A 17,717-nucleotide genomic window follows, 5' to 3' on the forward strand; every position below is an offset into this window, starting at 1 on the left:
AATGATCATGGTCATTGATCAGGGATTGATCAAAAACTATATGACCTATCAAAACGTGGAGTAATACGACAATACACAAGACTTGTGTCTACTGTTTAAAGTTTAAATGGAGTCTCTAGGTGAAAGTATGCCTGAGCAGTAGACGTTTGTTAAACTCCAATGATTGGTCTTTTTCGCTCTTTTTTTTCCGCCCGTCCCATTGACTTACATGCAAAAATTTTGGCCAGTTTTTCGCGACTACGTCGCGAAAAATTCGTAAACTGTTGAGAAAAGTAATAGCACAGCGATCCCGATCAAGACGCACGTTTTGATATATAATATGTCCTGCAACTCTTCGAGTTGCAGGACTAGTAGCGAATCGAAATCTGGCCGGAAGTGGAAAAATAACTTAACTTAAAGGATTTCCAAGAATGGAAATGGTGTGACTGCTGACAGCAACTGAACGCTGTTGCAGAATTAGCAAATAGTGCAAGCAGTGATCACCATACAAATGTTTGACCAAGGTTGGAATCGAACCGACATCCTCATGGTCATTAGACTTCCACTCTGCCTCTAGGCCACAGTGCACACACAGTTGCAGAGACTGTTGTCTGTTAATGATCTGCACACTGTCAACATCAAGAAAGCTTGAGAGTCAAGCTTGAATGACTTAGAATGAAAATGTCTGTGAATTTCAGGCTGAGCACTAACCATATGGCCACAGAGAACCTGAGTTACAATGAGCTTTATACTATGAGGAATCAAAGACTGTCCAATGACAGCTGAATAATTGGAATCAAAAGTCAAGCAATGAAGTGAAAAGACTGAGGCAGGAATCGAACCCATGACCATATGATCACTAAACCTTTACTCTGCCACTCGGCTACAGAGAGCACACTGCTTTCAAAACTGTTGTCATTCATTGTAATGTGATGATGTGCTGCAAACTGGTATGAGTAATCAAGGAGATAACAAACACCTGTAACCAATTGAAGGCAGTGGAGGAGAGCAGAATTCAACATAACATAACAAGAGTTCTTCCCTTGGATTCGAACCAGTGACCTTAGGGTTGGCAAGCATCCACCCTAACCCCTACACTACAGTGGAGTTGTAAAGAAGAGAGGTTGAGACTTTGATGAATGTGAGATTTTTTGTGAAAAAGTTAAATATTTGAAAAAGTATAAATAGTTAAAAAGAGAAAAGTAATGCCGATAAAGTTCAAAAAAAGCTGCACGTTTTGATATATGAATTGTTGAAATAGCACAAAGTATGAAGGACTAGAAGAAGACCGTAAAAAGGCGGAAGAAAATGGCCAAACAGAAGAACAATAGTGTGACTGCTTCAGCAGTCACACTAATAACTAGGAAAAAATCCACACAATAACAGTAGTGCCCGGGCTTCGCCTGGGCACTGGTCCCTGCAGCTATTTCATAGCTGTTGGGACCAGTGCCCGGGGCGATTGCCCGCGGCCCTAATAACTTGTCGGTATGGTAACGGCGGACTTATCCGCCCAATACGTCCGTACTGTGCGCATATAGCCTACGGTGGACGTCCGACTCTGAAGCAATCTCTCTCCCCCTCCCCGTCTCTCTCCAGCTGTCCTTTGAAAATAAATGCATAAAAAGCCCGGAAAAAACTGATTGTTGTTTGAATTTAAAAATCGATTAAGTGACATAACTGCATCAATTCAGAATCGTCCAATAAAGAATCTCGATGCATCTTTGAAACGATTATTTTGTGCTGCTGTATGATAAACTTTTAGTAACATGCATTACACTTTTGCAGACTATTGACTATCATTACATTTTCTTTATCTATTAGTAGTAGTATTATTTGTTGCTGTGTGTTGTGTCAGAATTCATTAGGACCTGCCACCTCCTATAAACAAACAGCCCCCCCCTCCCCATAGCCCCCACAATAATAACTCTCTGGTGCCGCCACTGTTTTTCAACTCATTTCGCCCAATCCTTGTTAACCTGACCCTGACCTGCTTGATTGACTCTTCTTACACTGAATTAAGAAACACACCTGCAGGGAGCCATCTCAACACATACACTTACACAGAACACACACACCAACGGACAAAGGGGAGAAAGAGTGAGCTGTTACACTCTGTGCAGAGTGAAATAATGGATCAGTCACGTCTCATCCCTGTATCTTTGTGTTGCTGTCAAGTGTTGGAGCCTGTGTAGTTTTTTGGAACTCATCTTTTGGCTGCAGCTCACTCCTTCCTGCTTCAGGGCAGTGGAGCCAGTGTTTCTGGTTAAACTGCACCGTGTTGCACATGTGGCAGGTGTGTGTGTCTGAAAGTTGTTAGAGCAGGTAAAGAATGAGAGAAGAGTTTACATCACTGCCAATCAGAGCTGGAGCTGACAGACACCCACATCCACTGCAGAGTTATTTAACATATCACAGGTCATTAATCATCTACACAGTGATACAGCCGCAGCGTGGTGTCTGGAGAAAGTGACGTCACATGTAGACTGAAGAGATAAAAGATAAAAGTCTAGTCTAGTAAAAGTCTGGAAAGAAAAATCCAACCATAAATCTGAACTCAATCCTCGTGATAAATCAGATGCTTCCGTCCATGTTTTTATTGGACGGTTCCACTGTTTTGGCCTTTAATGACGCAGCAGAGATCAATTCATAAAAGCTTGTGCGTTTATAGAAATCAATGGTTTACTGTTTGACCTGCAGTCACCTTGCCTCCAGCTCCAACACACGATCAAATTCAAATATTCACCAGACAGGATCAATGAGAGCTTTTTATTGTTCCGCTCAATCAGACTGACTCTGATTTTTTAACTGTGGTTAAGTGCTTTTATTGATGCTGTTAGAGAACATGACAGAAACACTGAGTGACACCAAACTCAGATTTCAATTGATCTGCAAACTTCAAACTAAATGTTCAAATGGAACCAACTGTGCTGAAGTGATTGGACAGTGACGCATTCACAAGCTTACGTCAATGTAAAGTGAACTAATAATTCATATGATTAAAATGTTAGTTGAACTCAGTCTGCAGCAGAACCATATCACACAAATTGACATCCGTGTTTGTTAAAAGCCAGAGTTAATAGATCCATGTGTTTACCGCAACTATGACAACGACTGAAAACCATGGAAACGTAAACGTACAATTCCACCAAACCGGCAAAACCGGAAGCCGGTTTTGACCATAGATGATGTTTGGAAACTTGTGGATAGGGGAGAAAGGTGATGATAACTCTAGGGGCCCAGCGCCCAGTGGGGCCCACAAAAACCCCAGTAGTCTAATCTTTGTATGACTGAATTATTCTGCATAAGACCCTGACTAATACTCATAGTAATGCTGCATTAGCATCAAAACAAAGTAGGCTAAATAAAAAATGATATATGTAGTCTAAGAAAAAAAGTGGAAAAGTCGGGGGGTAGGGGCCCACTTTAGTATTCTTTCAGGGGGCCAGAATTCCTAGCAACGGCCCTGTCCTGCAGTAGGCCATAACAGGAACATAGTGGCCTTACTCCTCTGTATCACACACACACGCTTCAGGAATGTCTCAAGCAGCTGAGAATCGGTCACCACGCTGAACACTCACTCAGCAGTTTTGAGCCTCCACTGAGAAAATGACATTTCAGTTAGACTTCACTTTCACATGACATCAAATTAACAGTCTGATTCACTGGTTTGTTCCATAGTAGAAAAAACACTGCAGACCTCCACCTCCACTCCACACTGACAGCTACATGCACACACATTTTGACAGACAGACAGACATATTAGCAACTGCCAAACCACCTCTGTGGTTGTTTTTGCTACTGTAGGTGTTTCCACCACTACACACACACACACACACACACACACACAGGCTCACAAAGTGAAAACAACACCAACCACACTGGCTGCTAGTTGTCAGCTCATCAAATAAACAGTAACCGGTTGCATAAATTAGCTGAGCTCAGTGTTGAGGTGCTTGTGCTCTATGTGGTGCCACATACTTTACACTTCACCACTACTTGCACATGAGCCACTTCCTATAGATTAATGCTCAAAAAACATTTGCTAAACTTGAAATGTCATTGTTAAAGATTTGTGACCCTTATAAACAAAAGTCATGTGTGGTCATGTCTTTTCATCATGTGTGAGTTTTTATCAGCTTCACCACAGAGACACATTCCCTCTCTTGTTTCATTTCACCATAGTTTGAGGATTGACATGTTGAAATAATTAGAAAGCAAAGGAGAGGCAAGAATCCAAAAATATAAATGACTGTATTCAAATTTTGGTCCCATAAATCCCTTTAACGAGGCCCGACCCACCTCTCTGTCTTAATCAAACCGTTTTACATGTGATTTATTTGAGTGAAAATGTCAAACGTCACACGTGTTTTCTCTCTCTCAACGGTGTGAACAGAAACATGATCCTGTCTGACACAAGAAAAGCTGAATGGAACATCCTGAACAAACAGTTCCCCAATCAAAAACTAATCACTAAATCTGCACCATGTTTGTCTGCACAAGCCAGTTTGCATGTGTGTGTGTGTGTGTGGTGCATCCTGCCTGCAGCAGTGTTTGCAGGTCAGAGCGAGACCGTGCATGTCTGTCAGACTGGAGCTGCTTCACTCTCACTCTGTTGCTGTTCAAGGAAAATTCCACAAGGACAGGACAACTTCTGTCTTTCTAATATATGAGGTCTATTTTATCTCCAGTGGTGACGGACTGAGGACATGTCCCCTACGCTCCGCTGCAGCTGCTGAGAAGAAAAATGCTCTGAGCTGATGAGCTGCCCAGATAAACGTTGTACATTTCCACTGTCAGGCTGCACTGGTAATTTGTTTTTGCTCTATATGTCAGGTAGCTCTTTTTCCCAGGCTGTAACGTCAATCCCAGGCCTGACTTTAACCTTGATCTGATCTGAGGTGCAGCTAAGCAGAACCATCTGATTGGCGGTGGCTGGTAGGGAGCTCAACCACTTTCAGCCACTGCTTGGGGCACAAAAAGTATTAAATATTTAATATGTATATGAGATGTTGACTGGTTAAGACTTCAAGGTTTATTACTGGTGTCCTCTATGAGACTGCAGTGAATTATGTTAAAACTTAAAGGGATAGTTCAACATTTTGGCAAATTGGCCCATTGCCATAATCGCTATAGTCGTAGCAGTAGGTTCGTTACCTTTAATTGTCGGTGGAAGCTACGGAGGCTAATGGAATTTCTTGGTTTCCCTCATCAAACTCATCAAATACACAATCCAAAAACGCTTTCGTGGACAAGTTGTGACCGGCACATTCACCACGCTATGAGATAATAATGGAACGTTACAAAACTTGCAGAGTCTGCTTGCTGAAAAACTGTCCCTGAAGGCAACACGCATCAACTGTTTTGCATGAATTCATCTCTAAAACAACTCCGTCTCATAACGTTCCGTTATTATCTCATAGCGTGGTGAATGTGCAGGTCACAACTTGTCCACGACAGCATTTTGGAGTTGTTGGATTGTGTATTTGATGAGTTTGATGAGGGAAACCAAGAAATCCCATTAGCCTCCGTATAGTGTAGCTCTGAGCAGCTTGCCGCTCTGCTCCGCCGTTCTAAAAATAGCTTGCACCGACAATTAAAGGTAACGAACCTACTGCTATGACTATAGGTATTATGGCAATGGGCCAATTTGCCAAAATGTTGAACTATCCCTTTAAGTCACAGAATCTAATCATGCATAAGCCCCATAATGTCCTCATGGGGGACAACTTTATTTACATATTTGCACAAAATCAATCTAAATGAAACAGAATGAAACACTGCAATGTGATTGGAAATGTGAGTTTTGTGTTTTATGGTCACTATCAGCCAAAACTGCACCATGAGTCCTGTTTGGGGGGTGCAGTCAACTGGGTCAGGGAACAGGGGGGGCACAAACAGAAGAATTGTAAGATGTTGGGAAGCTCATCTGTGTTGACTACGGCCCCGTAACAACCAGAGGCATCAGTGCATAATGATAGAGGGGAGAGAGAGAGAGAGAGAGAGAGAGAGAGAGAGAGAGAGAGAGCATAAATAAACTAAAGTTACACAAACTAAGTAACTAAGGTCATTGAAAGTACCCAAATAAATCTATCAAACTCAGTCTGTTTGCATTTTTTCTACAGCCAGGCAAATCAATGGCATTCAAAGAAATTCATCATTTGAATGTGGCATGTTTTTTTTTAAAGATATTTTGGGGCATTTTTGCCTTTGATTGTCAGGACAGTGGAGAGAGACAGGAAAGTGGGGAGAAAGACACACAGTACAGATCGGCACAGCTGGGATTCGAGCCGGCGATCACTGCATTGAGCATTGCCAACATGGGACGTGCTCTTGACCACACAACCACCGAGCACCTTGAATCTGGCATGTTTACGATGGGTCAGACTTAAAACTGAAAATACTATTGGTTCGAAAATGAAAATAACAGAGGACCAAGGACGGAACCTTGTGGAACACCTCAGGACAGAGGGAAGTGGCGAATAAGGGGAGCTTCTTATAATAACACCATCTTTTGGTTGAAAAGCACAGTGATACCTGTAATGTATTAAATTCTTCACATTTTACACCACAGTTGATATAATAAAGCAAATACATTTCTTCTACCTGCTGTATTATAACAACAAATCTTTTTTTTCCTGTCAAATTTTCTGAAGACTTTTAGATTTAGAAAAGCTGGGGGAAAAAAATTCTTTCCAAACACCTGCTGGATGCCACAATAGCCACAGAAACTTGGCCTCATGCAGGTTACATGTGTGAAAACAAGTCAAGTCCAGCTGTTGATCCAGCTCTGTGTGAACCCCGACGTCCTGGGACTGACCCATCAGTGACAGCAGTTTGGTATGAGAGGGTCAAACCCGGGTTAAACAATTTTCATTTTCTTGCCTCAAACCCAGGATTTGCATGTTACAGTACAGAGAGAGTAGGTAGAATAAGAATAGAAGCCTGTATAATCCTGCTAACAGTTTCTGAGCTCCATTATTGACATTCCTCACATTCCAGCTCAGAAAATCCCCCAGGCTGCACTGCTGCCATGGCCTTCTGCAGGTCACACCTGTAACAATTATAGGTTACAACTGTCAGATTTTGCCATTGCTTTGGAAGCTACTGCACATCACTCTGAGTCATTACCAAGTACTTCATCTGAATGACAGATGTGACGAGTGTTAGTTCAGACTCACAGTTCTCATACTGCACGACCACAGCTGCCTGCTGTCCCTGAGAATCCCGACTCCATCAAGCCTCTTGATCTTTGTGATCAAATTGCTTATTAGAATCACATCTGACAGTTATTACAGAATGAAGCCCATATCAATGTGACAGTGACATGATCACTGACAACATTACAAGTTATGATCTGTCACCTTTGCTCACCCAGCCTGAAACTTCAACTTGTTTCAACCAGCTGTCTATGTGTCAGTGTGCAGGCTCAGCAGACAGCCCCCACACTACGTAAATCTCTTTTCATCTCAGTCTTTACTGTATGATGACTGATTCATTGTAACGCCCGCCAATGTAATAATGTCAACAAACGTAATAAACCATAAACGTTATAAAAAAATATGCAGCTTTTAATGTAATAATCCTGCAAACGTAATACATTTTCCACAAACGTAATAGCCGCTGTCTATACTACAAACCTAACACGCGATTTCCCACAAATGTAATAACTATTACGTTTGCAGAGATTTATTACGTTTGTGGGGTTAGTGAAAATCTTCAACTTTCAATATTGTAATAAAATGTAATGGCGCAATGAATAATGGTTGTTGTGTTGGTTGTTGTTGTTTATACCTACTAATAGCCTACTGACCGTGGGTGTGAAATCCAGCTGCTGACTCTCCGCTCCACGATCACAGAGAGCCCACCACCACCCTTCCCACCCTCAACACCCCGCAAGCAGCTTTGTCATTTTCAGTTCTCTCTCTCTCTCTGATCAGCAGGTTTGGTTTTTAGCCAGGAGCCTCCACTCTCCCTGTAACAAGCTACAAGTCATTTGTCATTACAATTAAAGTCCCAAGCAATTGAAAGATGGTAAAAATGAAACATAAGGTAAATATCCTGCATATTTTCTCTTTTCTGTGCTCCTCTGACCAGATGGCATCCAGCGGTGTGTTGACAACGGTCTGTTATACAGAAATAATAAAACACACACATCACATTATGAAAGTGCTTGTGATTGTTTTGGCTAAAGAGGGGGACAGAGCTACTCTGACAGCTCAGGTGAGCCAGGTGGAGAGCGTAGTCTATAGCGTGTCCTTCATTTTCTTATTTTTTAAGAAGGCACCGTCCTTACAGGTGAAGCATAAGCACACAGACGTTCCGCTTTTCGGGGTTCTATGTGATTCAGAATGAATACAATCCCATCTTTAATATAGGCTGTACACCCGTCTACATTCAAATGATAAGCTAGTTTGAAGTCCCCCTCCTTGTGACACGTCAACCCCAGTCTCCCTGAAACAGCCAGTTTGCGTCTGCCATTGGTTCACAGCAATTTGAAGGCAGAAAAACTCATAAATGCAATTTTGCACTTCCTTTTCTGCTGATATGTCCTCTAACACAAGAAAAATGCTACAGGAACATGTGAAAAGCACAAAAAACACAATTTTCATGGGAGGGGGTCTTTAACGTTAGATCGGAGGGCTCTCTGTGATCGCTGGATTTCGCACCCACGGTCAGTAGGCTATTAGTAGGTCTAAACAACAACAATCAAACAACAACCAACAGAACGACCATTATTCATGTCATTACATTTTATTACAACATTGAAAGTTGAAGATTTTCACTTCCCCACAAACGTAATAAATCTCTACAAACGTAATAGTTACTACATTTGTGGGAAATCACGTGTTACGTTTGTAGTAGGCAGCGGCTATTACGTTTGTGGAAAATGTATTACGTTTGCAGGATTATTACATTAAAAGCTGCATATTTCTATAACGTTTGTGGTTTATTACGTTTGTGGACATTATTACATTGGCGGTACACTGACATTTTAACTTTCATGAGACTAATGCAGAAAACTATAACGAGTAAACATGATGGAAAAAAAACTTGGAACATCTCAGCAACAGTAACAATGTGCTGTTAAGCGCTGTCAAATTGTTACCTATAAAATGTGCTAAAAACATGTATCTGACCAATCACTGGTCAGATACATCTCTCCTCAAATACAGGACATTTAGATGTTTGTGGCCAGACATCTAAATGTCATATGTCCATGCAGCCTGGTTTGTCCTCTCTGCTGCAGACGTGGCATCTGTGACTGACTGCTGACATGGACTGGGTGAGCGCTTTAATCAATCCCCAAGACCAACAAAAACACAACACACCAGACTTGTTAACCCCGGAAATTCCACTATTTTAATCCCGACGTCTTCCCGTTTACATATTTTCCCGTAAATCTCTCGTATTTCCCCTCCGGCCCAGCAGGTGGCAGTACAGTAGTTGTAGCACGCCAAGTAGGCTACACATGAAGATTTGTGAGATTCGAGTCGCGAGATTCAAAAATCACAAGTGCAAGCGCAAACCTCCCCACCACGGTCAGTCCCACCAACCATGACCCCTTACATTTTTATAAAAGTGTACAAGACACTTAAAGGGATAGTAGCATCTCTCTGCCCAGAGATTTACAACATACATTGTTGTGAACAGACCCAAAGAAATGGCCTATTTTCGTGGCCTAAAAGAGGTTTTACCTGAAAAAAAAAAAACACAGTTCCATTGTTCGCTATAATATCATTTTTTCCAGCCCCTCAAAGTGCAGGAAAAACGCAGTTTTTATTTGGACCTAACCAACTGCTGATCGGTGGGCGCTAACCCTGGGCGGAGGGATACGTGAGTTGGTTAGCTCCAAATAAAAACTGCGTTTTTCCTGCACTTTGAAGGGCTGGAAAAAATTATATTATAGCGAACAATGAAACTGTGTATTTTTTTTCAGGTAAAACATTAGGCCGCGAAAATAGGCCGTTTCTTTGGGTCTGTTCACAACACTGTATGTTGTAAAACTCTGGGCAGGGCTATGGGCTGGCGTTGCTAACGGGAGGAGTGCAGAGAGTCTTCTACTGCAATTAAAGTACTTAGGGGCTATTTGTAGATCATACAACCCCACTTTAAAAAAATGCTACAATCCCTTTAAAATGACCCCTAGTCAACCACTTACAAACTACAAGATGGTTTTCACAGCTCCTACTTCCTGAATTTAGGTGGGCATCTTTATTTCATCATGTCCACCACTATGGGATGAAGTGATTATCAGGTGTGACTTCAGTAACGATCAGGCACACCTGATTAATCACTTCACCCAGTAGTAAAGAGTAAAAAAAATAGTAGTAGTAATAGTAAAAAAAAATGTCCCTTATTTTCAAATCCCAATGTTGACAGGTAGGTATGCTAACACTACAGTATAACATCAGCATTGACCATTTCAACATGCAGATTTTCAGCATGGCCCACCCCCGCCAGCCGAAGGAAAACCACAGATCCCAGCTCAGTTTTTGTGTGTTTTTGAATCTGGCTGATTGTTGTTGTAGTTTCCAGTCAAAACGGTTCAGCTCAGTATGCTAATACTGTTGCCAGGGTTACCATGAGGCTCCAGCGCCTTCTTTATCTTCATGTACGGTTTCAGCTGCTTTCACAAGAACACACACACACACATACACAGACGCTAACACAAGCAAAAGCGCACACACTGCCAAGGTCTTACCGAAAAGTCAGACTCAATGGGAACACACACACACACACACACATTACACATAGAATTCACAAGAAGTCTCTGTTGGCAGACTGACAAGTTAATTCTGTCCTCTCGGTAGTCAGAACAGTCAGTGTTTTATGATTTACTGCAAGTAAAACACACACATGCACACGCACGCACACACACACACACACACACACACTACTAATGTGTGCAGATTATAATCAATGGACAATCAAAGACTAGAGAGAAATTAAATTGTATTGTTTAAGGCTTCATACAAATACTTAATTTACTCAGAGAACCTCTTCAGTGTTAGTCTGGAAGCTCAGATCTCTTGGAAACCACCAAGCACCTCTTCAACATCTTTGAGGCCAATATGGAACTTTGTGAAGGACCTTTTAACACATTTTCAGTGACCACTTCAACCTCTTCAACAACCACCAGAACCTCCTCCGACCTCCCCCAATAAGTCTGAGGGACCTGTGAAACCTCTTCAAGGGCCCTTTGAACCCCCCCACCACCCTCCAAAAGACCTTTACAACATTTCTGCAGTGTCCTCAAGGAACTTAAGAACCTTTCAAAGACTCTTCGAAACCCCCTCCAGAATGCTTACAACATCCTTAAAGCAGAAGTAAGCGATCCGGTGGTTTTGGCTAACTTCTTGTCAGCCGATGGAGTTAGCAGTCCCCGCCCTCGTCCCTACGTCACCACATTCACGTGCATCCCTTGGCTGCACACACAGAGAGGACCGCCCCTTTATGCCGTTCTCTCTCCTCATTGGATAAAGGTTGTAGGAGACAAGGAAAGTTTTCTCCTCGGCTTACAGCAGAGCAGAGTGACTGACAGACCCGTGTTTCGGACCATCTATATAAGTGATTGCTGTCGGAAGATATAACTATTTAAGACTTATATTAACACAAACATTCCGCTTACTTCTGCTTTAAGTACCACTGGGTCGTCGTTGTCTACAACTCCCTCAAGAACTTCTTCAACCTTTTGAAACTTATCTACAACCTCCTCCAGGGCTTTTAGACCATGAGATGGGTATTTTAAGCAAAAAGATTCATCAAAATTTGTTATTTGATTATTCTTTTAAATTTGAAACCAAACCAAACTATGTCCCTCATGAGTTCTGCCAGTTTTTGGACCAATAGAAGCCACTTCTGCAAAGTCCTCAAGGATCTCTAGGTCTCCTCAGGGACCTGTGTAGAGTTCTGAACGGGCCTGAAAATTACAACCCGACACCAACACCAGCATTGTTATTATCTGGCTGAACCCGGCCCGGTCCTTTGCAGCGGGAGCGGTGACACAGCATTCGTCTTCTGGCTCACATCACGTACCAGCTAAAGTATTGCTGTAGGCTAGGAGATTTAGGCTACGTTTACACAGAAACGATCTGAACAGAAAACACAAAAGTGGCATTGGGTTCTCACTTTTTATTTCGCGTTTAGACAAGCGTTTTTGGGGTGGAAATCGTAATTGGAAACGTAATGCTGCCCTCCATGGCCTCCACAGATCATAGCAATCAGAGCAGACGTTTCGCGTTTTCACCCTTTACATGGGGACGCAACGGCGGAGCATTTTTAAGATTTCCACTCTGGAGGGTGGTTTCACTTTTTTGCGTTTTCAAGCCCCGAAAACACTGTCGCCGTCTAAACGAAAGGCACATCCCATGAAATATTTTGCCATTTTCATCCGCAAGCGTTGTCGTGTAAACAGTGCCTTATCCCCCAATCAGTGCGCATGCTGTTGGCGCACAGCTGCAGCCTGTGGAGTAGCTATCGTCGGCATTTTCCGGCAGTGATGTTTCAGTCGTTCTGCCCACAGCAGCACAGGATGCAGAGTGGGATATTTGTCTGAGACTCACATGTGAACAAACAATTTACACCAGAAATAAGGGGTGTCACGATTCTCCAAATCCTCGATTCGATTCTCGATTTTTTTTCTTTTTCTTACAGCACAGAGGCCTATGCCATTTTCAGACTAGTCTAGTCTACGATCATTGGTTTTATTCATCAAATTTTGTACAGTAAATCTTATTTCAAAAGATGGGCTACATAGTATAAGTGATGCAATTTCCATAATGTATCACATTAGGCACTAATGGTCACATTTAAATAATTTATTTACAATATAAAGGTAACAATTTTACCAAGAATGCCCCAAAAATCATGATCCAGGGGCCAAAATTGCCCCCAAAGGTTTCGAAACAAATATATTTATACATGTACATTATCATAATTTTATTTTCATTAATTTAGCGTTGCGTCATTATTCTCCTGATGTCGGCTGGCCGTCTAGACCTGTGTACAACACAAAGAGGCATCTACATCACCTTGTACCTTATTTCTTTCTATTAGCATAAATTATCACGGGTATATCATGGTGCCCGAGGCGGAATGGTACCCTCAACCCAACCTGCAGGTGCTCAGACTGTCTGTCTGCGAACGTAAGTGGAGCAACACAACAGTCTGTGAAAACGGGGAAAGTCACACAAACACACTCAGTCATAAAAAAATCCTCACCATAATCAAATTGTTGTCAAGACAATAAGAGCGTGCAGTCAGCTGTTTTCACTTATAACTGGAACACACACACACACACACACACACTGAGATAACGGTCTAAACAGTTGAGCTCAGCGTTTCCTCTTGTCGTTCATTCAGTTATTTATTCTCTGCCTCTGTCTAGAGACAAAACTCTTATTTCAGATGAACAACCCAATTGGTCCTAGATACGCTCGAAGCACATAATTCACTCAACGCTTAGAATTCCCATAATGCCCGGTAGGCCTGGTTTTTGTTTTTCCTACATGCAGTTCAGCAAGAAATTAGTCAGACAGAAAAGCCAACCAGATATCTCTGTTAGGATCTTCCAGAGAGTTTTGAAACGCATTCAACGCGAACCAAAATCTCAAGAACTGCAGTCAGAACAGTTTCACTATGTAAAATATTCTCCATTAACACAGTGTTAAAGGTCCGGTGGAGGCTAGAAGTGGATTAAATTTTATCTGCTGTATATGTTATTTTAACACATTATTTGTGTGATTCTGTACAATAAATAATCAATAATAATGGTTTCACAACACAGACAAGGGGTGCTGTTGTTCCAGAGTGAACTGAGCTCAGGTTTGATGCTCTATTCACAGGATATTAATTTACACTGTACACACAGCTGCCACAAATCAACAGTGAAAATATTGTCAGAGGGATGGATTTTTAAAAAAGATTTTCTGCTTTGAGACAAGTAGTTTTTATTTTCTGACCTCATCTCCCTCTTCTTCTCTCTCAGGTTTTCACTCCCAGAAGGAAACTTCATCATTGGGTGTCATTGTCCACTCTGAGTGAACCTCCAACTTAAAGCTCCATACAGTATAAAGGCAGACGTTTGTATTAAAGGTACATTGTGTAGGAATTACTCCCATCTAGTGTTGTGATTGTATATCACAAGCAACTCAATTGTATTTTTCATGCTGCATTCACATGAAATTGGGCAGACGGCAGACGGATGACAGCCGCTGCACGTAACGGCATAAACAAGCCTCTATGTAAACAAGTGGTCCGAAGCAAAACAATACACGTGACAATATGTTGTCATGGCGATGTCGTATTGTTTACCTGACCCATGTTTTACCGGCTTTCTCTGTTAAAAGGGTTTTCTATGGAGTTTTTCCTCAGTGGATGTGAGGGTCTAAGGACAGAGGATGTTGTTATGATGCCATGTAAAGCTAGCAAATTACCTCTGCACGGATACTTCGGACACCCACCCCCCTCCCCACACACACACACTGTTTCGCCCCCCGAAGAGAAAGTATTCTTTATTTTGTTTTATAAGTTCATCTTGTGTGTTGTTCTGCTGTTTAAAGGGACAACGAGGAGTTTTGGAAAAGCAAAGTGTTTTCACACTACATTTATGAGCCTCCACGCACCGTGAAATTCTTTGACCGGCGCAAGACAGACTCTTGTTTTCATTCATCAAGAATTAAAGTCAGAGGTTCAAAGACGATCACATACCGTCGTAGTTCCAACCACCAACGGCGATTCGGCGGCGTTATTCTCATGACTCGCCACGAAACTGAAAGTAAAGAAACGCTGGTCGGCTCGACCAGCATTTCCACCACCACTAATAATAACAAAATAACGATAGAGACAAAACAATATATTTATCAAAAATGGGCCCATTAACAAGTGTGGGTAACGTAGATTCATCCATATTACTGTTTGCATTTAACGTTAAAAGGTTCATAATAGGCTATGCTTCGTTTTTGGAATAATGTGCTGCTTTTGGTCTATAATTGCACTGCTGCTGACAACCACCTCGTTCTGTGTTAAAAAATGTATCCTCACTGCGTTACCGCGGTGACTTTTCACAGACGCCACCTCGACCTGAGCCGACAGCTCCAGTGTCTCCGCTGAGTTTCTGTGGTTTCCTACCGTCACGCTGCCACTGAACGTAAAAACATGGAGACACCACATGGCAGCAGCACCGAGCTTACCCACTCCATGGAGATATGAATGATATGAACGGCTCATTCAGAGCTGAAAGGAACACTTCACTTTGTTGATGGGGGGGATTACTGATTAATGAAAAACAGACTTTTGAACCAAATAATCAATTTTCGTGAACAGGAGAAGTTACACAATGTCCCTTTAAAGCACCATACAGTATAAAGGTAGATGTCCATGTGTAATGTGATTATAAAGCAGCTCTAGGTTCTATATTAATACTGTGAAAGTATCAAAGCCTCAGTCCACAGAGAAATGCACACAGCCTGTATTGAGAAACTGAGCCTTAAAACCAGCCATCAGGACTTCTGTAACTTTGTGATGTCATGAAAAACCAATCACTGCTCCTTTACACGCCCCAAGCCCCACCCACCTGCCCACACCATCCATACTTTTTACAAGACAACAGCTACGTCCATCTCATGTATGCGGCATCTGAGAAACACCTTGACAAAGTATGGTGGTCAAAGGTCAAAGGTCAAGGTCAGCGTGACTTCACAAATCACTTTTGGCCATTACTTGGGACTTTACTTGGGAATTTCACACAAATGGCACACATATCTTGTCTGACTTTAGATAAAGAGGGGAAGAGATTCTAGTTTGTTGTCACTTGATCTTAAACAACAAAAAAACACCAAGCTATTTCATAACCCTAAAACTGTTGTATTAAAAGAATAAAACTACATGATAGAAAGTCACCATGCTGCATCCTGCTGTGGGTAAGTTTAAGGAGGTGCTGACTACTTCTGGCTTCCCCAGGTTCAGAGTCTGAGTCTGGCTCGAACATATAGGACAACATTTCCCTCTGCTGTGACCATCTATATCTACCTGTGAGTTTAGGCTGCAAATTGGAATGGCATGAGGAAATTTTATGACAGTCCTTTAATGAAATATGAGTCTATTTAAGTCCCACTCACCAGTTCCAGCCTCTAAAATATGATGCTCTTCTTCATCATAATTGATAATAAATAAACTGATCACATTTGGGATTTAAAATCCTGGTGGACATCTCAAAACATCTCCCCTGGCTGTGGTTTGTTAGTATTAAAGAATTAAACTGCTTTGTCAGAAAAATTGGATAATTAATCAATAATGAAAATAATCATCAGCTACAGCTTGACCACAAAAACATGTCTGGGAGATACAGGGTTTCCATCCCACCGCCACAGTGAGGACAATCACTGCTCGGACATTTGGCTCAACGGCAAAGTAAACAGGCGAGGAAATGAAGGTTTAATTGGTGATAATTGAGTCTGAATGAACTGTGTTTTCTCTGTGATGTTGTGATGAAGAGAAAATAAAACACTGATATTCAGCTTGTTTTCTTATTTAGGTTGAGGTCAGTTACAGCATACGTCCAACAGGATCTAGTCTGTAGTAAGTGTAGGGCATTTTATGTATATCAAAGACATTCCAAAACTCTGGTAACACAAATATTAACATTAAGGGAGACTATTAGTTTTATTAAATATGATATCCTTCTGATATTCCTGCAAGGTTCTATATACATCAACTGCTTTAATAGCAGCCAGTCTTGGCTTTAATCTATATTATGGTAGGTTTAACTATAAATAATCATCATTAATTACACTACTGTAGTATTCTTGCTCTATTCTAAACTTTATTTATGGTCCTTTTAGGAACTTAAAGCCACTTTTCTATGATGTAGCTTAATATTGTATCATATTTGATGATATATCCTAATATTTAAAGTGATTTTGTAATATTGATAGTGATTTGTGGTAGTAACCATACTATGATCATACTATTCAGTTAACTACATTCATTCACTGGTGTCTGAGGCTCCAGTAATGAGTTTATATCACTTTTAATTACAGTTTAGTGTAACTTTAAATTCCCTCTTTTTTTTCTTCCATTAAAACTATTGAATCTGAAACTTGTGGACAGACTGTGACCACGTCTAAACTTTTTCAGACAGAGCAGTTTAACCCGGGAACTGTCGCTCCCTCCCTCCCTCCCTCCCCCCACTGACACGCTCTCAGCCCGGAGCTTTCACCCGGGGCTCTCCTACCTCTCCTGCCGGGACTGGTGCAGCAGCAGCGGCCGAGCAGCAGCAGCAGCAGCGCCGCTCCGCCTCCGGACAAAAAGCTCATGTCTGCAGCTCCTTCCTTAATGATAGTCCCTCCAGGTGGTGCTTGTCTGCGGGCTGCGGGCAGACGGAACCTCCATGAGCCGCGGCGGTGGTGGTGGAGGTGGGGGTGGATGGACCAGTGTCGAAGTGTTGGAGCTGTGTGTGTGTGACGGTTCCTGGTGGAGTCGGTGAGAGCGCAGAGGTTCACTCCTCCTCCCAGTCCACACCTCTCACTCCTCACACCAATCAATTTACAGACAGGAGTTCAACTGATTGAAGTTCTCTCTCCCTCCTCAGTGTGAGTTCACCTCGGTTGTTTCATTCCAGACACATCAGTCCCAATAAAGTTGGACTTTGGATGACAAATTTGCGCAATGCATCACTTACTGTTATTACTGTGCAAATAAACTAAAACAAACTTAAACTGTTCATCTAAAGTGAATAT

The 17,717-nt window shown here is 41.9% G+C and overlaps 1 protein-coding gene across 1 annotated transcript in view; it reads right to left on the bottom strand.

The window, feature by feature from the left end:
* Nucleotides 1-17,300, bottom strand: part of LOC146966958 (melanoma receptor tyrosine-protein kinase-like) — a 69,282-nt gene extending 51,982 nt beyond the window's left edge. Inside the window, exon 1 of the mRNA XM_085763565.1 lies at nucleotides 17,213-17,300. Within this exon, the coding sequence (XP_085619691.1) occupies nucleotides 17,213-17,294 (82 nt within the window). The 5' untranslated portion in view covers nucleotides 17,295-17,300. The remainder of the gene's footprint in view (nucleotides 1-17,212) is intronic.
* Nucleotides 17,301-17,717: the final 417 nt, after the last annotated feature.

Source organism: Trachurus japonicus, chromosome 20 (genome assembly GCF_045865225.1).
Source record: "Trachurus japonicus isolate A0001 chromosome 20, Traja_1.0".
In the NCBI taxonomy this organism is placed as follows: domain Eukaryota; kingdom Metazoa; phylum Chordata; class Actinopteri; order Carangiformes; family Carangidae; genus Trachurus; species Trachurus japonicus.